This window comes from Apus apus, chromosome 23 (genome assembly GCF_020740795.1).
Source record: "Apus apus isolate bApuApu2 chromosome 23, bApuApu2.pri.cur, whole genome shotgun sequence".
Taxonomy (NCBI): domain Eukaryota; kingdom Metazoa; phylum Chordata; class Aves; order Apodiformes; family Apodidae; genus Apus; species Apus apus.
The window spans coordinates 2,231,399-2,252,585 of NC_067304.1; the positions used below are offsets into that span (position 1 = coordinate 2,231,399).

The window sequence follows — 21,187 nt, forward strand, 5'->3', positions numbered from 1 at the left end:
CTGGCCTGCAGGGACACAGAGCACAGCCCTGGCTGCAACTGTAAACCCAGAGACTTTCATCAGTGCAAGTTTTGCTCTGAGTTTTTTGGGTGGTTGTGTGTTTTTTTTAAAAAAAAAAAAGAAAAAAGGAAATCACAATCCAAACTCTGCCTTGGCCAAACCTGGCCCTTTTAAGGAAAGGAAATTTCCCAGAGCCACCCTCAACAAACCTGGAGGCCTGATCCTGCTCTCAGGAATGTCAGTGCAAATCCAGCGTGGCTCTGCTGGCTGCTGGGGGTTTATAGCAGCTGAATGAGGCTCCAGCCTTGAAGAAAAGCTCCTGATCTCCCACCTGGAGATGGAGCAGAGCTCACACCAGAGCAGCCTGGGAGCAACTCCCGATTCAAAGGCACTAAACAACGGAAAGATTCAACCCCCCAGTTTCAAGATTTCATCCTTTTGGCTGAGCCATGTTCTGGTAGCAGGAGCTCTGTTTTGCTGTGAGCTGTGTGGAGTAAAGCAGCTGTGTCCCCTGGCTGGGTGGCTCTGCCAGAGGTGCCAGATGTTCTGCTTAGGACACATCAGAAGTGTCTTACTTGAGTTCAGATTTTCTCTCCCCTCGGGCTGCCCACTGGAGTCATCAGCTTCAGTGGTTTGTTGGGGTTTTTTATATCCACTTTCCATTAGCTTTTCCTAGGGATTGGGGAGAGATTGGGGAAGGTTTGGTTCCACCCCATCTCCTGTTTGTATAAATAATGTGTAAGGAGAAAGCTGGACTGACCAAAACCCCAGTGGAGCCTTCTCACTAGCATTAGGTGTCTGGATGTAAACCAGAGTGCAAATGCACCTTGCTGAAGAGGGCGTCCCAACACATTTTTGGGCTCAGCCCACAAGAATGCCTGACTGACTGTTCCCAGCTCCCACAGCACAGGAGTTTCAGCTTCCAAATCAACTGTTGGGTACTTGGAAAATCCACCTGTGCTGAATGGCAAGGTTCAGAGCCAGGGTCTGGCACCTTGGCCACCAAACCTGGGTGCACGAGGCCATGCAGCACACTGGAAGATGCTCAACACCTGGGACAGCATCTCTGGGAGGTGAGGGGTAGGAGAGACAATTTTGGGAATGTCCCTGGAGCACAGCCCTGATGGCCAGAGGGTCACGGAGGCAAAAAAGCAGAGGCAGGGTGTTGGGGTGCTTTGTGGCCAGTTCCAAGGCTGTACTGTAGGTCTGTGTGTCGCTCACTGAAAGAGGGGTTTTTTTGGAGTGAGGAGGAGGAGGAAGGGAAAAGCCAGGCAGGGGGAGGAGGAGGAGGAGGGAAAATTTGGTTAAGGAGGAGGGGCAGCCTCCACAGCTCCTGCGAAGTGCAGGGCGGCGGGAAGGAGGACCCTGCCCTGCAAACAAGCTGCTTTTGTTGAGTCCCAAACGGGCCTAAATTAAGTTTGACAGAAAGAGGGCAAATTCACACATGCTGGGGCCAAACCCCCGGGCTGGGTTAGGGCCGGGCAGACCTGGAGGGTTTTGGCACGGTGGTGCCAAGGCTGTGAGGGGAGAGGCGAGAACCTCCACGAGGCAGGAGGTGAGGGAGGCCCTGTTAATGGTTCCGATGCCTTCGTAAAACTCCTTCCTCACAGGAGCAACCGGGTCTCCAAAGCCTAAAGGGAAAAGCAGCCACCGGGGCGCTGCCTCGGCCAGCTTTGCCTGTCGGGGCTGGCAGAGCCTCCCACCCCAGTCCCGGGCATCTCCCCAGCCCTGCCACCCGCCCTGGCACTCTGTGCCAGCGTGAAAAACAAGCCAGCTTCTAAACAGTTAACGCTGACAAAACCAGACCGCTCGAGTTCCCTCCTTCCCGAATTGCTCCTGGTGTAATTCGCCCCCCCAAAATGATATAAAATTATCCTCCTCCTCTGACCTCGCCCGGCGTCCTCCCACCCTCCCGGTCTCTCCTTCCACCCTTCCCTGTCTCTCCTTCCACCCTTCCCATGCCCCTGCCCTGTGCTGGCAGGGCCGGCCGGGGAGCGCGCGTGCCCGCTGTGCTGCTCAGCACCAGGAGCTCCCACCACGTTAGCTGTGGCTGCCATGTTGAATTGCAAATCCGACATGATTCGACATTATTTTTCTTCCTCCCCCCCTTCAGCGGTGCCCAGTGGGGAACTCAAGCAGCACCCGTGGGACACACACCCAGCCCCGGGTGGTTCTCGGGGACATCCCGGGGTGAGGGCAGGGAGAAAATTCTCCCTCCGTTCCTGCTCCAAACGCTGCACGTAGGGACCTGCCAATCTGCTACACATCCCTCCCTACAGGAGACTGATTTTAAAGTGGGATGTTTTAGCACCAAGGGCCGGAGAACTCGATGGGGAAAGGGGTTTTGGGGAACAAGGCAGGTTACAGCAACAACAAAACGCCTGAGCAACTGGAGGAACAAAACCTGACTTCAAATCAAAGGCAAAAAAAGACCCAACCGCACGACCGGAAAAAAAAAAAAAAAAAAAAAAAAACACCAAAAAAAAAAAACCACCCCAAAATTAAGAGTGAGGTTCGATTTCGTACCAAGGCAGCAAGAGAGACGCACCGTGGAAGAGAGTGGTTTTGTTGTGGAGTGGTGGCTGGATTTAGCTCCGCTTATCCGGACAATCACCAGGGAAGGATCCTTTGCCGAGAAAGGCCAGTTTGAGTGAGACAGCTTTTTTTTTTTTCCCTTCTCTCGCTCGCTCTCTCCCCTTTCCTTCTCCTCGCAGCTCAACGCCAAGAAATGGGCGGTGCCTGGATGCCAGGCTCCATCCGAACGAGACACCCAAGGCCAACGGAGGCTGGCACAAAGGCAAGCTGGCAGGAATTCCTGCACTCGGAGCCGCGCGCCCACGGGACGAGCTCGACACCTCCCAAAAAAATCAACCTCCGGCACCGCCCGCCCCGGAAAGTTGCCCCGTTGGGCTCAAAAACACCCTGCCAGGCTCAAGCATGGAGGAAAAAAAGGACAAGGGAAAAAAAAAAAAGAAGGCAAAACCTTCCTTTGCATCGATGCAGGTTAAACAAAAGGCCTGGGGAGGTGGATGATTGTTTTTTTGCCCACCCCTTTGGTCTCCTTTTCCCGCCTGGTTGTTCCCTCCTCCCTCCTCACGCCTTCGTTGCCGTCGCCCCAGCGTCTGGGCAGAAATGAGCCCTGGGCTCCCTCCTTCCTGGTTTTAGCACGACAGGAGGTGGCGGGTCCTTGAATAGGAACACACACCCAACGCGAGAGGGATTCGACGGGGGGGGGGGAAGAAAAGAAAAAGGGGCCCAAAAAAATGTGTTTACACAAACAACAACCCACCCGCCATGGAGGCAGGTTGGGCACAGTCCCAAGGGGAGCGGATTGGGGGTGGTCTGGGTGCCAGGGGGTGTTTTTGGCCTCTTGTTTTGCTGCCCGAGCACCTGGGTCGCGCCGATTGTAAAGATGGGAGTCGCGACGGGTTGGAGAAGGGACTGGAGAGAGAAGGGAAGGGATGGAGCAGGGCTGGGGAGGGGGGAGAAGGAAAGGTGGAGGGCCGCCTGGGTTGGTAGCTCTGCTGGGGAGATGCCAAAAAAACCAAAACAAAACACGTTTTCATTTTGTCTGCACCAGCCTGGGCGCAGGCGAGAGCGGGAGAGAGGGAGGGAGAGGGCGGCCCACGCCGCCAGAAAGCCGCCGGGCTCAGACACGGGCCTGCGGCCACGTCCCTTCCACAGCCTCCCCGGCGCAGCCTCTCCCTCATCCCCTTCTCCCTGCCCACCCGGCTGCTCCTGCCAAGTCCCCGGAGTTGGCACAGCTCCCCCGGCAGCGCCGAACAAAGCCGTCACCCATCCCCGCGCCGACGCTGACAGTAAGCAAAGTGACAGGCGCATCTTCCGCATGTTAATCCAAACAGCAAGAAGGCGAAAGAGCAGCACCGGGTGGGGGGGGAGGTTTGGAGGGGGCTAGGGAGGAAGGGGGGGCCCCCCCCTTTTTTTTTTTTTTTTCCTTCTTGTTTTTTTTCCTTGCCATGCACCCACCCACCCCCCCCTTTCCCCGCCGCCGACCTGCACACCCCACCCTTGGCACCCGCCGGCCTCGTGCGGCCAGGCCCCCGAAGCACCGAAGCCTTCCCCGCCGGCCAGGTTGAAAATCGAGCCGAAAGCCGCGCTCGGCGGGCAAACCAGGCCACTCGGCATCTGCTGTACCTGTTCCCGCTGCCTTCATCTCGCCTTGGAACCGTGACAAGAGCGCACTCGCCTCTGGTGGGCTCTCAAAGCCGCGGGTCTGTAACCCTTTGCAGGAAGTTGGCACCGATCCCAGGTAGGACTTTACTCCCCGGCTCTCGGTCTCTCCCCCCACCTCCGCCTCCCGCTCCCTCCCCTCCGCATCCCCCACCCATCCTGTCCCTTGGGCCCCTCTCGCCTTCTTCCCCCCCCCAACACACACACACACAAACACCCCCCTACAAAAACACCCCCCTGCTCGGTGGCCAGGGGGGTCGGGCGGGGGGCGCCGATGGCTGCTGGGCACCCGCCGAGCCCCTGGTGCCCACCGCTCTTCCACACGTACCCTTTAAGGATGACCTGGGCAAGACAGAGAACAACAACTTCCTGCTCCAGCTCCCTAAAAACGCCTGTTTCCACGCAGGGGTTAGGCTGTGCGGCGAGATGGGGGGAGCTGGGAGGAGGTTTGGGGGTTTGTCGTCATTGAACCATGCTTCTTTTTTTTTCCTTCTTCTTTTTTTTTTTCCTGTCTTTGCCTTTTATGCCTTTTTTTTTTTCCCTTTGGCCTTTTCCCCCCCCTTTTTATTATTATTTTATTATTATTATTCTTTTGGAACATCTCTATTTTTTGCCTGCCAGCCCCAACCCAAGGCGGAGGGAAAGGAGAAGGAAGAGAAATGGAAGAGAACAGCTCTGAGTCGGCAGGACAATGCCCGGGAAACAGGGAAGATGAAACGTAGCTCTCGAAACCCATCCCTCCCACCCCTGGTTCTGAACCCTTCGCCCCCACTCCTCCTCTTTTTTAATACTCCTGAATTATTCCAGTCCACGAGCGGGAGGGGAGCGCACAGTCCGGAGTCCCTCGGAGCTGCCAAGAGCGTTGCAACAGGAAAGAAAGAAAGAGAGAGAGAGCGAGGGAGAGGGAGCCAGGCAGAGCCTTCACAATTGAGCAGCGAGAAGAGCAAGGAGAAATTAACATCCAATTAGTGCCGTGTTTAACGAGGGAGACAGAGGCGGCTGTTGTTTTATTGCCCTGTTCTTTTCAGGCGCATCTGACAGGCAGCAGGGAAGGCACCCCTGCTCCAACTGACGTCATCATATTTTATTTTTTAATTATTTCCCACCCCCCCCCCCGCCTCCAGCTTCCCCTCCCTATTCCCCCTGTCTTTCTTTCCTCCTCCAAGTTTCACCGGGACAGACTCAGCAACTCGGGCAGGGAAATTTGGGACATTCTCACATTCAATCCACCCGTTCCCCCCTCCGCTTCCAGCCTCCTTTCCTTTCCCCCTCCAACCCCCCCCCCCTCACCTCCCAGTCCATCCGACACCAACCCCGGAAAAACAAACGTGCCAAACCCACCCCGAAGTCTTTGTTCTTCCAGAAAAGAAAAATAAATTTATAATAATAAAAATAATAATAATAATAATAATGAATAAAGGTTGGGATCAGAGCTGGTGGGAGCCTGGAGGAGGTTTCTCCGAGTGCGTGTGTCTGTCCCCTCTCCCGTCCCTCTCCCCAGACAACTCGTTCTCCCTGTAAAACTTCGTGGCATGTGACGCTGCTCCGGCCTCCTCTGGCAGCCTGACAAGGAGCCGCACAGCGCAGGCAGCTTTTAAAGGGAGAAACTCCATTCCTGGAGGTTGGAGAATTCACACGTTTTCCAGCACGGAACGGCGCCTCGGACGAGGGCCGCCGAGGTGAAGACCGACCCTCTCCACGCCGGGTGGGCTGAGGGGAAGCAAAACTGGAGAGACTTTTTCCCCCCTGCCCCCTTCCCCGGCTCCCTGGGCCTCCTGCTTCTCCCCCGGGATGGGGGGCCTGGCACCACGTGGAGGAAGCGTGTGAGGGCCACGGTGGCCATGGGGAAAGGCCTCTCAGCTGACCCCAGCCAGCCTGGGCCACCACCGCTTTCCCCCTCCACGCCCAGGGTCTCCTCAGGGTGGGATGAAATGCCACCAGCTCACCCCGAGAGTGCTGCCATCCAGGAGGGGATGGGGCAGCTGTTTGGGGGGTTTTGAGGGACTGACACCCCCCCCAAAAAAAAAAAGAAAGAGCCTGCAGCAGGCAAGGGGGAGCGTGGAAGCAGCTCTTCCCCTCCTGTCACAAGCCACTGGTGACGGATGGAGCTGCCAGCGTGGCGGGTCAGGCCACCAGGCTGGACTTGCCCGCTGTGCCCTTTGTGGCCTTTCCTCCTTGTTTCCAGCCAGAATTGCCCTTATCCAGGGAGACCGTCCAGCAGGACCCGGCTCCTCTGTAACCTCCTGCCTCAGCCAAAGGCCACCCCAGGGGATGGGGCCACCCCAGGGGATGGGGCCACCCCACACCCACCGAGGACCGGGGACAGGTCCGGGGCCACCAGGCTGCCAGCACTTGGGGCTGGTCCAAGTCCCCACCCTGAGCATTTCCCAGCACCAGCCGGTCCCACCTCCCCAGCAGCAGGATCTCCTCCACCAGGGCTGTTATTTTATTATTTCTTTAACTGAATTATTTGCCCACGTGGAGCAGCACAAACAGCCTTATCGAGGGCAGCCGCGCCACGGCGACACTTCCTTGTGCGCCGTGCTGAGCTGGGGCCTCTCCGTGGCTGCTGCGGCTGGAGGGGGGAACCAGCAGCCCCTGCCCTCCCCGCTGAGCAGGCACCAGGGTGATGGGCACCGAGGTGCCACTGGGAGAGGTTTGCTCTGCAGCTTCTCCTCCCGGGGAGAGCAGCAAGGCCCGGCGGGGGGGGTTGGTTTTAACCGCGGGGTCTTCAGCTGGAGAGCTCTGCAGGGGAAAAGGGAAGGACTTTCTGCTCTGCTGCACTCTCCCTGGGCACAGGGGCTTCACCAGCACCTCCTTGGTCCCCAAATCCTGCCAGACCCAAATATTCAGGCACTGCGGAGAGTCATGGCAGCCTTGACCTGAGCTTCCCTCTACCAGCTGCCGATGCTGCCTCCATTTTCGCCCCGGCAGCTGGGAGCAGATGAGGCCAAAGTCCCAGGGCTCTGTTTTCCACTGAGGGCTGATAAAGCAGGCAGGCACAGAACAGCCACGATCTCCACCCATCCCGGCTTTTGTGTAGGAGAAAGTCAATATTTAAACCCAGGTTTGTTTCCTGGGCAGATAGGAGAGCACTGGGGCTGTGCATGGGAGAAATCCCCAGCTCCATCCCAGATGCCAGGCCCCAAATTCCCCCTTAAACTTAAACCATCTTTCCAACAAACGTTCTCCTGATGATGGGTTTCACCTCCTGAGGGAGCAGGGCCCATCCCCATCACCTGTGTCCCACCAGGACCAGCTGCAGGGCTGGGCACCTGCTAATGGGGCAGCAATTTAAGAGACAAACCCAGGCTGGGTCTGGGTTGTTTCCTTGCTTGTTCTTGCTGCAGACACTGTCTCCATGATGTGGCACCTCAAGTGAAGCATTGAAGAACCAGGGTTAGAAAGAGGAGGTAAGGAAATATTTAATCATCCCATAAGTGGCAGCCCCTCCTTTGAAGTGAAAGCTTTGAAACCTGGTTTTCATTTAGATGGACCAAAAACTGTGTTCAAGTGGTGGGTTTCCAGCAAGGCTTGTGGGTGGGTCCGACTGGACTGGGGAGAACCTGCTGGCAGTGTGATTGCTCTGGTGCAGATGTAGGTGAACTCCTCAGGTGAATTCCTCAAAGGAAATGGTGCTCAGCCAGGTTGTGCACAGGGTGTAGGAGGTTTTATAGGTGTGTGACCAGCAGAAGGTCGCCTTAATTTTGAGGGGAAAGGTGTATGTTCCTGAGCAGCCATTGTGTGAGCAGGGAAGTGGGGTGCCCGGTGTTGGGGTAGGCAAGAAACCAGCTCATGGGCTAAAAGGCTGGTGGGTGAGGACCCTGTGAATTGTGCAGGGGAGGATGGAGAGACAGCCCACCCAAAGGCCTCAGAGTGGGTCTGTCAGCAGCAGAGTCTCCATCACCCTTTCCAGGATTGCTCAGGTCCATCTTGACTCCAAATATCAACTTTCATGTATGTTGTCTCAAGCAGCCCAGCCCACTGCTGCCTCCACCCTCCCTCCAGGTGCTCCCAGTTTGCTCAGCCTAAACCTGCCTGACCTCCTGTGGGGCTGAGAAGGTCAGAGGGAATCTGAGTTTGCAAGAGCTGGTTTAGTCTTGGCTTTGGGGGAAGAAACCAAAGGCAATTTCTGTCTTAAACTGAAGCCTTCCCTGAGTGGGGGAGCCCATTGTGGAAAAAAAACAACAGTTTTTAACAAAAGAAACACTCAAGAGTTGTTTCATAGCTGTATTTTGGAGCATGGTTAAATCCTCTTGGAAATAATCTCTGGTGTTAGGGAACAGGGCCATGCATTATTGAACTTCTGTTACTGTCACATAAACTGCACGGGGAGGGAGGACGCGACTGACTTCATGACACTGAAGGGAGCTGGGTGGGGACTGCTGGTCCCAGCATGGACCAGCACTGACCCACAGGTCCTGGCTAGAAGGTGCAGATCAAACCTGTCTGATGGGGAAAGTCCCCTGTGCCACGGGAGGTTGGGGTCTCCAGAGGACCAGGATGAGATGTGACCCCAGCTGCTGCTGCAGCAGCACACAAGGACCTGCTCAAGGACCCCAAAACCTCTTCCCAGGGAGTGCAGCAAGACCTCTGTGCAAAAGACTGCTTCGTGGGGGAACCAAAATGGGGGGAAATCTGCCTGGCTGCCATGCCAGCACAGACTGCTGCAAAAGAACTTGTCTGGGGAGTCGAGGACAAATCCTGCCCAGCTGCCCCTGGTGAGCAATGCTACACAAGGGCCAAACATGCTCCTGTGTGTGTGAGGAGCCCTGGACTCCAACACTTTACAAGCCTTTGGCCAGCTCAAGGTTTATCCCTTCAGACATTGATGGACAGAGTGGCCCCTTCCTGCTTGGCCACCCCTCTGGCGTGGAGCTGCCAGGACGCTCGACGCGCGGCTCCGTGTCGGTCGGCAAAGCGGTGATGCCCGGGTTGGGCAGGAGCCCGTGGGGATCGTGGTCCTGCCAGCTGAGGGACAGTCGTGCTGGTCTGACCCAGGACCCAACTCACAGAATCCCAGTGTGGTCAGGGTTGGAAGGGAGCTCTGGAGATCATCTAGTCCAACTTTCCTGCACCAGCAGCTTGTACAGGATCGCAGCCAGGCAGGTCTGGAATGTCTCCAGAGAAGGAGACTCCTCAACCTCTCTGGGCAGCCTGTCCCAGGGCTCAGTCACCCTCAAAGTGTACAGAAATTTGTTCTCATGTTTAGATGGAACTTCCTGTGTCCCAGTTCATGCCTGTTGCCCCTTGTCCTGTCACGGGGCAGCTCTGAGAAGTCTCACCCCATCCTCCTGACACCCACACTGATAGGATCCCCTCTCACTTCTCTCTTCTCCAGACCAAACAGGCCCAGCTCTCTCAGCCTCTCCTCCTAAGAGAGATGCTCCAGCCCCCTCATCATCTTTGTAGCCCTTTGCTGGACTCCCTCCAGTAGCTCCTTGCCTTTCTTGTGGTGGGGTCCCAGAACTGGACCCAGTTCTCCAGATGTGGCCTCATCAGGGCAGAGCAGAGGGGCAGAACCTTCCTTGACCTGCTGGCCACACTCTTCTTAATACACCCAGGATGCCACTGGCCTTCTTGGCCACCAGGGCACATTGTTTGCTCATGGTGAACTTGTCCAGCAGGACTCCCAGGTCCTTCTGCCCAGAGCTGCTTTCCAGCAGGTCAACTCCTAACCTGTCCTGGCCCCTGAAGCACGTGCACAGGCTGCCTGCCCAGGTCACACCTGGGGCTACAGGTTCCTGTAGTGGGTGGCCTTCCCAGCAAGGTGACCTTGGATCTCTTGCCTGCTCCTCAGCTCAGGCAGACGAAGCAGACTTTTGTCCCTGCACCTCAGGGCTGGCTCACTTAGTACCTGGACACTTTCTGGTTTCCCAGCCTTCCCCAGCGCCTCCAGAGCTCCAGCTTGGACCAAAGAGACAAGACTCTTTCTGCTACACATCCCGGTTGAGGATGGGGCTTTGGTCCAGCTGGAGCTTGAAGCCAGATCTCCAGAAGCCAACTTGTTGCTGGCCTTGCTGGAGACAAGGTGTCTTGTTCTGGCATCACGGACTTTGGATTGAAAATCAAAAATACACAGGTATTGAAACAAGCTTAGGGTTTCATGAGGAGTCCAAGTTCATCACCTCTCCCTGCTGAGGAGTCAGTCGAGGGGGAAGGAGGAGGCTGGCATGGGTGCCCTGCGGAAGAGCAGGCTGGAGCCACGGAAAAGCTGCCCCTGAGGAGGAGAGAGCAGAGGGTCAGGGCAGCCCTGCTGGGACCTGCCCGGGAACTGCGGCTGCTTTCGAGGGAACCCTCCAGAGGACTGTGAGGCCTCAGCACCCTGGGTTGCTGTGGAGAAATCAAGATTTCAGCCCTGTCAGCACCAGGGATGGGCATTTTTCCCAGGGGTGACTGCTGGAGAGGGCAGAGCCACCTTGGCTGGCTGTGAGCAACACGTCTGCCAGAGGTTTGCAGGCTGCAAGGTCAGGGCGTGCAAGGGGCAGCCCGGTACCGCCAAGCCTGGTACTCCTGCTGGAACTGAGGGATAGAAACACAACAGGGATGCAGCACAGGCACTTCTCGGGCAGCACTGGAGACCTCAAGGAGCCCAGAGTCCCACATGTGTCCCACTCCCTCACCTGAGCACTGAGATACCTCCAGCAGTGGATCCAGGAGGTGAAGGCAGGAGCGTAGGGAGGGAGGCCGGCGCGCAACCTGCGTGACAGGGAGGGAGGGCTGAGATGGTCTGCAGAGATGTCTCCTCATCCAGGCAGAGGTAACACAAGAGCAGCAACAAGTGCAAGTGAGGACACAGAAACAGTGTCCACACTGGGCTGAAGGCCAAATGACCAGCTCGTTATTTACAATGCAGCAGATCATGTAATTTAATTACCCCTGGAGTGTACAAACAAGGAGTGTCACCTGGATACCTGAGGAGTCCAGGACTGTTCACTCTATCTACACCTTCAAGAGGGAGCAGATATGGAGATGCTGTACCAGCAGCTTGGATCTCAGTGCAGACTTCTTGCAGCAGTAGGAGTGGGGAAGCAAGCTTGGCCCTGCTCCTGCCTGCACCCAGTGCTGCATTAAGAGCTTTCTTTCCCTCAGGCCACTCCCTGGAACCAGCACAATCCCTTTGATCCCTTCTGCCTCTGGCCTAGTACAGATCAGACCACACCACCACGACTCTCCCTGTTTCTCTCCATTTGAGTTTTTATGCTGCTCTTGGCTGTGCCCTCTGCTCTCAAATTATAAGCAACCTGGGACAGGAAACGAGCCCTGTAGTGGCACCGCCTGCCAGGTGCCCTGGAGTTTATGGTTCTGTGTGAAAGGTTTACGATGGTTTGGGGAGGATTCAGACAACAAGGGGCTGGAAGAAAGGAAGGGAAAGACAGATCTTAGATGGACATACCCACAGTTGTTCACTGCCATGAGATCTCCCACCAGAAGGAATGGGTAGGTCAGCATGCTCACAGCAATCTGAAAGCACAGAAAACCAGGAGCCTCTCTAACACTCACCATGTCAAACATGCTGGTTCCAGCTTTTCCATCTTAGCAAAGTTACCCTCATTTGGATATCAAGTACAAACCAGCTGTTGTGCCCAAACCATGAGTTCCCAGCCCAGAGATGGCAGAAGAGGAGAAGTGGTGTGGCAGTGGCCTACGTACCCCCATCACAAACTTTGTGTAGCTCCGGATCACCGATGCTTGGCTGAACTGGAAAGAGAAACCAAAGGCACTGTGGAGGAGGTGGGTGACACCAGGCTGTCACTGACACTACAGGACATCCCTCTGAGCCTAAGATGATGGGCACGGGAAGAAGGCAGAGAGCAGTGGTTAACCCTGCATGCCAGTGAGAATCAAGGAGGATGTTTGCTATCAAACCTGATCCCCTGAAATGCAGCTGGAACCCAGCCCTGAGCAGACATGGCATCTTCACCACTGTCACGAGGTTTTATCCAAAGCCAAGTGTCTGCTTGTCTGAAATTAGCCATTAACCTCCTATTAACTCCTCACAACTGCAAGTGCTTTGCATGGGCTCCCTGAACCCTCCAGCAGCCACTTCCACTCACGTTATCATCCACGGCGTAGGTGTTGATGAAGTGAGCCAAGAGGTTGCAGCACCAGAGGAAGATGACATCCCCCAGGATGTGAGGGACTAAGCCACTGCAGAGGCAAAAAAAGAGGGGAATGAAGTGCAGAAGGGTCCCAGCCCTGCCTTCTGAGGTGCCCAGCCTTCCCTCCCTCCTTCCAGCAGCACGGGGAAGGTCCACTCCCCCCAGAATGCATCTTTACTTTGAGAGGAACTGAAGGGAAACAGGGAAGTTTCAGGGAAGAGCTCTCCTGGCCTTCAAACATGTGCTGCCTGCTGCTCCAGCCAGGAGATTCCCTGGAGTAGGAAGCTTGGGATCTGTCATTTGGTCACAACTTGGCCAAGTCCCCTTTTTCTACCCCAAATCCCTTCTTGGCCCAACTCCTGCTCTGAAACCCAGGCAAGACACAAAAGAAGCAGGTTTCTGTGAAGCTCCTGTCGCAGATGCTCTTCGGGATGCAGAGTGAGGAGTTCATCTCTTGGGGGAATCTCCCTCCTTTTAGAAATGAAAATCAGGGGGGTTGTTCCTGCAAAACCTGCTCTACTGCAAAGCGGGATTAGCTGGGGGCAGCACCCCAGCCCCTCTGGCCCTTCTTCCCAGCCCCTCTGGCCCTTCTTCCCAGCCCCTCTGGCCCTTCTTCCCAGCCCCTCTGGCCCTTCTTCCCAGCCCCTGCTGCCACCTGGGAGCATGGGGACACAGAGTGACATTCTGCTTTGGCTGACACCTCTCATTAGCTCCCAGCAGCACGAGCACCCCCCCGAGATTCTGCCTCTCAGGGCACTCAAACATTAACAAAGCATTTCCAAGGGGTCTTCCCCTTTGTTGGTGCCTCAGCAGCATCTGTTGCTCGGGTGCAGGGACGGAGCGCGGCGCCTCCCGCCTCGGCTCTGCGGCTGTTCCCCGGCAGAAGGACCCAGGTGTGTGTTAAAGCTGCTTGTTTCACCAGCAGATGATTTCAGACAGCTCTTACGAAAATGAGCCCGTCAAGTGTTTGCTGGGCTGGGAAAAGCTGAGGTCTCAAGGGCCTGGCCCAGCAGAAGCCTCCAACAGAAGATCCTGGCTTAAAAGCTGTGATACGTGAGAGCAACGGGCGGGATGAAGCAACCAAGGCTCTCTGGTCCCAAAGAGATGGTCTGTTTGCATTTAGCACTCAGCCTTTGTAAAAAAATCCTTTCTCTAACTCCAGGTCAAGTCTGAAGCTGCCTCCTGGGCTGCTGCAGATACAAGAGGGGCTTAATAAAGCCCAGGAACAGAGGAGGGGCCAGGACTGGGCCACAAGACACCTACATAAAACCTCACCCATCTGCCCACAGAGAATGGGATCTTGGTTTGTTCCATTTGCTGTAAGGATTCCATCCCTCTCTGGTCTCCATGATGGAAGTAAAAAGGGGTGCTAGACCTGTGTTTATGGGATGCCTGGAGACCAGAGGTCTGAGAGTTGCAGAAAGGGACTAAAGAACCCAAGTTAATTTGTGCTCCAGCCCTCATGCCTATTGAGATGTCCAAGATCTGGACTAGGAGTATTTTTAGAAGATGACAAGTCATTAAAAGCTGAAACAGCAGCAGGAAGATGGTGAAGCCTGTGGTGTGCAGTGATGCAACCCAGCAGGAAAAACCCTAGTGCTGGGGAGCAGCAGTTTTGGAGCCCCAGGAATATCTCCCAGGCAGGCAGGACCCTGCTGCAGATAGGAGGGGAAGCAAGAGGTGACCATCCTGAGAAGTCTTTATCTCTAGCCAGGCACACACCCAGAGGTTGTGCTGCTGTTACTGCTGTGCAGAGGTTACAAAGCCATGAGAAAGAAGTGCATGGTGGTGATTTGAAGGGAGGGGAAGTGCTTGGGTTGTGTCAGGAGGGCAGCAAAGCAGCAGTTTGGTCCTACAGATGCAGTGTGTTCCCCTTCCCAGCAGCGTGATTTCCTCGTGGGGTTGTAGAGCACATATAACTTCAGAGCCCTCCTGAGACACTTTGGGTTGTGTTAAAGCCTTTCCTGTGAACTATAAAGTTTAATTAGGCTCCCAACAGTGTTTATTTTATGTGGAGGAAGGGAATGTGGTGGCTCCTTTCACGTTGTTTCCTCGGGAGGTGGAGGAGAGGAAGGGCTGCTGGGCAACGTGTTCCAGCCTTGCCCCAAGGACAGGGAACATCCCAGAGGAACCTCTGTTTACTGGAAGAGATTTGGGGCTGCACAGCTCAGCAGGGAAGCTGTGGACTGCAAAAGGAAGATGTGGTGATACCCAACTGATGGGGTCTCTGCAGACCTTTCCCCCTGGGGAAGCTCAGGATGAGACTCCCTGTGATTGCTCCCCCCTTCCTGATGCATTAGTGATGTCAGTTATTAATTGGAATAAGTAAAACTTTTGAGACGTTTGTTTCATCTGGAGGCCCAAATTTGGTGACTGCAGAGCCCAGGATATCAGGCCTCAATGCCCCTCCTGAAATTTCAGACCTGCCTTTACAGTTATTGACATCACAAAGTGAGTTACCTCCCCAGCAGGGGCAGAGGGTGGTTCTGCTTTTATATAGATGTGAAAAAAGGCAGGAAGCTTTAATTAAGGATTTAAGCAAAAAGGTGCTGGCTAGACTGCCACGTCAGCAACATCATCAATTTGTTGTGCTTCATAAACAGCTCAAAAGAGCCTTTCAGCTCCTTATAGTCCAGGCAAACCTGCTGCCAGCACCAACCACCTGCTCATTCCAAGCACCCATCAGTGGAATGTGCTTCTTATCCAGGCCCTGGCTTTTATTTCAACAAGAGGTCTCATTGTTGCACTTGATCTTGGTGCCTGCTGCACAAACAAATGCTTTAAATGGCCCTTCACTGAAACACTGAGAGGAATCAAGGGAAAAAGAAAGGTAAGGGAAAAAAAAAAAAAGGGTTTTCCCTGGGCTCTGAAGGTTTGATTGAAGATAAGATCTGGGGCAAACTTAATGGATTTGATCTGGGCTCATGGGAGTGATGTGAGTCCCGTGGTCAGACAAGGTTGGGGAGGAGCTCAGGGGGGGTTGGCAGAGCAAGCAGGAGAGGGATCAGCACCTTCAGGCTATGGGAGACAGGATGTAAACAACAACTCACGTACACAAAGAACCCCAGGATCCCTTCTTCCTTCAGTATCCTGCCGATGGCGCTGAACACGCCGCTGCGAGGGAGGACAGAGCTGTGAGTGTGCAGGGCTTGCTCCACCTCTATCCTGTATGCTCTGCAGCCACCACCTGTGGCACTGTGTGTGTTCCCCCCCACCAGCCACCAAGCCACAGCTTCTCAACCCCTGGAGGAGGAGCTGCACCCTGCCAGGCTGCAACAACACCCAACTTGCTGACAGCTGCTCCAGCGCTGAAGCTGGAAGAGCTCTGCTTGGTTGGATGTGAGTGGTTGCATGTGCCACCACTGTGGCACATCAGTGTGCTCTGATCAGGCCAATTCTCAGCCCAAAACCCCTGTCCTGGCTCTGGGAACTCGTGCCAGCAGTCATGGTTTAGCTGTGGTCATGTCCAGCAAGCTGCCAGGTGGCTGCAAGAGCAGTTTTGCCCTGCAGAGAGGCAGGTGTCACTGGAAAAGGTTTGGGAAAATCCTGCAGACTGCCAGGGCTGCAGCACCCCTTCCTACCCCCTCCTCTGCCTCCCTGCTGCCTTCCCTTCCACCAACACCTAAAGCACAAAGGCAGGAGACTTCCCTGTGACCAGCAGGGTGTTACACCCACCAAAACCCCCATGGGCACAAGGAGGAACAGAGGCACACGGGGGACAGAGCCCAGCCGGTCCCTTCAACCCCCTCACCCACCCCTTAATCGTGGCTCAGATTCACTTATTTGGTCTCTCAAACCTCCTGGGTTGCCATATCCACTGTTGCACGGGAGCATCAGGCATGGCTGAGTCCCAGATTTGTGCTTCCATGTGCCCAAACCCTGCAGAGCTGCAGCCATTCACCTGTATTTGACTTCCCGGCCTACGAACTGGACCATGCAGCGCATGGAGATCACTGGGAGGAAAGAGAGAGAGAGAGACAGGGCTGAGAAAGCAACAAAGCAGTCTGGGATGTGATGGATGGGAAGGAAAACACCATCTGATGCTTCTGCCCCCAATTTGCATCACCTCCAGCTCCTCTAGGTGATCCTGATTGCTGCAAGACTTGTTAGAAACTGGAGCTCTCCCCCAGGATGCGATGGGAAGGATTTTTGGCTCTAACCCCAACAGGATCTCTAGGATGAGCTCTTGGATGAATGGGAAGAGCATCTTGCTGCTTGGCTGGCTTAGTTCCTGAAGGCCAACCCAAGATCCAGCCTCCCTAAGCAACCCCTCAGCCCCACATCTGCTCTGTGGTCTCATACGAAGCCGTTTCTGAGGAGCACGTCGAGGCAACGGGGTTTTGGGGTGCTCCTCAGTCTGGAGAGGAACCCCTGGGAGAGGCCAGGACTCACCGTGCAGCGGGTGGGAGACAACCCTGGACACACACTGCATCATCATCTCGTGAGAGGTCTGGGGAGGAGAGAGAAAAAAAAAAACAACCCACACCTGTAGGAAAAGCTGCAGGAGGAGACCCTTTCCCTCAGTGCAGTGAAACCCACCTCAGGTCCTGCTTCTGACACCTGCTGCTCGTGGTGAACCTCTGCTCCTACAAAACACTTCACAGCTGGACACAGTGGCTGCTAAACACCCCAGGGCCTTTTCACCCAGAGTTTCTCTCCAAGTGATTTCACCCCAGCCCACAGTTTCAGCTTCCTTTGCTCTCCAGGCACATCCCTCCTGCCAGCTCCCTGGTCACTCATCAACATGGAACATCCCCTTCTCACCTCTTTCACCACTTTCCTAAGGGAGGTCTTCACATCATCCTTGTTAGACACGTGCTCCATGTCTTCTGGTGGAAAAGCCTGAGTGGGGGGAGAAGAAACATGGTCAAAACAGATGGAGATGCTGACCCACAAAGCCTGAGGAGAGGAGGAAGCCATGAGAAGTTGTGTGCCAGGTGGGAGAAGAAAGGCAAGAAGGAACATGGGAAAAGGAAGGATGGAAAGTACAACAGGAAGAGAGGGGTCATGAAACTGCTCAAAAAAAAAAAGGCAAGTGGCTGTTCACGTTATCAGAGAATTATGGAATGGTTTGGGTTGGGAAGGGACCTTAAAGATCATCTAGATCCAACCCCCTGCATGGGCAGGGACACCTCCCACCAGCCCAGGCTGCTCCAAGCCCCATCCAACCTGCCCTTCAACACTTCCAGGGGCTTCCACAATTTCCCTGGGCAACCTGGACCAGTGTTTACTAAATCTGTTTAGAAAGTAAGTTCTGGAGATGGGGGCACTGCTCTCCTCCTGTCCTGGAGGACTATTCCAAGCCCTTAGGAGTCTTGGACTGAGATGGAGAGGGATGGGTACTTTATTCCTCCCCGTGCAGGGGTGGCTGGGTGCAGGCATGTGCAGGCTCCACTGCAGTAGCACCAAGGAGCTGATTGATGGAAAGAGAAGATGACCTTTTACCTTCTTCACACTCCCCCTGGTGATGGTTGACAAGGTGCTTGAGATGAGGCGAGGAGTCAGACCACGGAAGAGGCCTCTTTTCCCATCCACTTCCACAATGTGTCTGGCTGGAGAAGAAAACACCAAGGCTGCTGTCAGCTGGGAAGCAGCCAGCTCCTGGAGAGTCCCCAAACACCTCCAGCATTTGGCCTAAAACCACTCTGGAGCTCAGCACAGCAGCTGCTTGCTCTGCAGTCCCACTGTAAGTGCTTTGTTCTTTTAAATCCATTTCACACAGGATGCAAAGAAATCCTTCAGTATTCCCTGTTCTATCTGAGCAATCTGAAAGGATAGCCCCAGGATTTGGGGCTACTTGTTGGTTTTTTTTGATTGGTTTGCTCACCCAAAACAAGGCAGTTTGGACCAAACCAGAGTGGGGAGGGATGATCTTGTATGTTGAGTGGTGTCACCTCCACCCTGGGGGCTCAGACTTGGGGTTAATCTGGATCTCACCAACCCAAGGGTTCAGTTCCTGCCCCACCACCTTCTTCCCTGGCAAAATTCCTCAGGTCTCCAGCCAAAAAATGATGCCAACAGATCCAACTTCTCCCTGATATAACATGGTGGGCACTGCCCTCCTGCTGTCCCACGGGAAGCTCTGCACATCTCCACCCCCCAACACTGTAAATCCATCTGGAAATTGGATTTCCCAAAAGGGCAGCACATTTCCAGCCCTGGGTGTCTCCCAGGATGGATTTGCAGAGCTTTTCTCCTGCTCCTCTGCTGGGTCCCCCTCACACCCATTGTGTGGGGCCCATTTTGGGGTCAGCCCAACTCTGTGCTCCCCTTCCCTGCTGGGCAAGGTCACAGAATGTTCATCCACCTCTCCTGGGCTGCTCCACCCATCAAAAACCAGAAAAATAATCCTTTTTATTCTTTTATTCCTCCCCCCTTCTAAACCTATTTCTTCCCCTCTCAGTCCCTTTAGGGCTTGACCTACAAGACAAATGAGCAGGGCAGGGGGATGAGTTATTGCAGGGCTGTTTTGGGAGGACAAAATAATGGGCACTTTGTTACCTCTAATAGACAAAACCTCCCACCCCAAGCCCCACCAGCCCCTCTGTGCTTGTCACAGGAAGGGGACACAACCTCAGGGCCACCCTCTCCTTGTCCCTGGCAACAGGGAGGGGTAAATCTGACAGCTCTGCAACTGGTGGTAGCAGTTTTATGTCTCGTTGCAGCCTCAGGATGATCCCAAGGGGATGGAAAAGTGTTGCTGGAGGTCGGCTGGGAGGACCCAGCAGCTCCCAGCCCTGGTTTTGGGCAGGATGGTTGCTCACCATAGGTGAAGAAGCCAGGCAGGTACAGGACCTTCCTTCCCAGCACGTTTCTTCCCACGACTGGAGGTAGTGGCTCGTGCCCCACCTGCCAAAGGACACCCTGTGAGTAGGTTCCTGTCCCTGTCCTGGTGTTCCTGAAGCCACACGGCCTCAATCCCCCCCATCCATGAGCTCCCCCCACCATCACCCTCAGGGACATGATGGTCCCATGACATGGGTGGTCCTTTTCCCATCCTCCAGGGTCCCCTGGGGACAGAGGGGGGGTCTTCAGGTCCTCAGGGTACCCATTCTATAGGGGTTTCCCACCCCACCTCCTATAGGAGCCCCATTGCAGAGGGAACCCTCAGCCCCCCCATTTTAAAGGGGTCTCCTCTCTACAGGGTGTCCTCATCCCCTGTCATGGGAGGGGGGTCTCTGCTACAAAGGAGTCCCCCCTTTATAGGGCTCCTCACCTCTCCAGGATATAGGATTTCCTATGCCCTGTTATATAGGGGGTCCCCACAGCTCCCCTCATCCTCCCAGTTCCATAGGGACCCCCAGGACAACTCACCCCGTTATACAGTGGGTTCCTGATGCACGGGGGTGTCCCCCATTATAGAGGGGTGTCCCCCATTATAGAGGGGTCCCCCCCCATTATAGAGTCGTGCCCCCCCATTATAGAGGTGTCCCCCATTATAGAGGTGTCCCCCATTATAGAGGGGTGCCCCCCCATTATCCAGCTGCCCCCCATTATACAGGTGCCCCCCCATTATGGAGGGGTCCCCCATTATAGAGGGGTGCCCCCCCATTATCCAGCTGCCCCCATTATACAGGTGCCCCCCCATTATGGAGGGGTCCCCCCCCCATTATAGAGGTGCCCCCCATTCCCCCCCCTTCTCACAAGGGGGCGGAGCTGCCCATACAGCGGTCCCAGCGCCCAGAGGTCCCCACAGGGTCACTCTACAGGGGCTCCCCCCTCCCCGCGCTCTATGGGGGTCCCGATCCCCCGTGACCCGCGGGCTCTCCCCGCACCACCCACCCCCTGCCCCCCCAACCCCCCCCAGACCTGAACGAGCAGCTTGACGTAGAGCAGCGGGTGGCTGGCGGCGGCCAGCCCCGCTCCCAGCACCACGAACAGCCCCTCGGCCCCCTCGGCCCGGCCGGGGGTCCCGGCGCTGCCCCCCGGGGCGCTGCCCCCCGGGGCGCTCCCGCCCGCCGCGCCACCAGGGGGCGCCAGGGCCGCGCGGGGCAGCGCCGCCGCCATCGCCCCCCCCACCCGCCGGTAGCCGCACTGCGCATGCGCCGCCGCGCCGGGCGGAACCATCGCGGGGGGGGGAATGGGGGGGGGGAGCGTGGGTGGAACCACTGAGGGGATGGGGGGGGTGGAGATGGGGGGGGGGGGCGTGGAGGGGGGGAGGGGGTGTGGGGCACGGGGGGATGGGATGTGGGGATGGGATGGGGGGGATGTGGGGATGGGATGTGGGGATGGGATGGGGGGCATGGGAGGGATGGGGGGATGGGATGGGGGGATGTGGGGATGGGATGTGGGGATGGGATGGGGGGATGGGATGGGGGGATGTGGGGATGGGATGGGGGGCATGGGGGGATGGGATGTGGGGATGGGATGTGGGGCATGGGGGGATGGGATGTGGGGATGGGGTGTGGGGCATGGGGGGATGGGATGGGGGGGATGTGGGGATGGGATGGGGGGATGGGATGTGGGGATGGGGTGTGGGGCACGGGGGGATGTGATGTGGGGGTGTGGGGATGGGATGTGGGGATGTGGAGATGGGATGTGGGGATGGGATGGGGGGATGGGGTGTGGGGCATGGGGGGATGGGATGTGGGGATGGGATGGGGGGGATGTGGGGATGGGATGGGGGGATGGGGTGTGGGGATGGGGTGTGGGGCATGGGGGGATGGGATGTGGGGATGTGGAGATGGGATGTGGGGATGGGATGGGGGGACGAGGGGCACAGGGGGATGTGGGGATGGGATGTGGGGCATGGGGGAACCCGGGGGGATGTAGGGCACGGGGGGATGCGGTGTGTGGATGGGATGGGGGGACATGGGGCATGGGGGGACGGGATGTGGGGTGGGGATGTGGGGCACGGGGGGATGTGGGGGTGGGATGTGGGGCACAGGGGAATC

The 21,187-nt window shown here is 56.2% G+C and overlaps 1 protein-coding gene across 1 annotated transcript; it reads right to left on the minus strand.

Moving 5' to 3' along the window:
- Positions 1 to 8,408: 8,408 nt before the first annotated feature.
- On the minus strand, positions 8,409 to 20,360 carry MTCH1 (mitochondrial carrier 1). Its single transcript, XM_051639323.1, has 12 exons — positions 20,103 to 20,360; positions 19,058 to 19,142; positions 17,739 to 17,845; positions 17,058 to 17,135; positions 16,686 to 16,743; positions 16,195 to 16,246; positions 15,348 to 15,407; positions 12,249 to 12,342; positions 11,845 to 11,892; positions 11,588 to 11,655; positions 10,815 to 10,890; positions 8,409 to 10,411 (listed from the first exon to the last, which is right to left on the minus strand). The coding sequence occupies exons 1-12, from the start codon at positions 20,358 to 20,360 to the stop codon at positions 10,337 to 10,339; spliced, it is 1,059 nt and encodes a 352-aa protein (XP_051495283.1). The 3' UTR covers positions 8,409 to 10,336.
- Between the last annotated feature and the right edge of the window lie 827 nt (positions 20,361 to 21,187).

Excerpts from the sequence above, each read along its gene's own strand:
- MTCH1 (XM_051639323.1), bottom strand. The coding sequence starts at position 20,360 with ATGGTTCCGCCCGGCGCGGCGGCGCATGCGCAGTGCGGCTACCGGCGG. Across the intron at positions 17,846-19,057 it reads GCCTGGCTTCTTCACCTATG|CCAGACACATTGTGGAAGTG; the intron begins GTGAGCAACCAT and ends TTTCTTCTCCAG. Across the intron at positions 10,891-11,587 it reads ATGGCAGTGAACAACTGTGG|GTTGCGCGCCGGCCTCCCTC; the intron begins GTATGTCCATCT and ends CCTGTCACGCAG.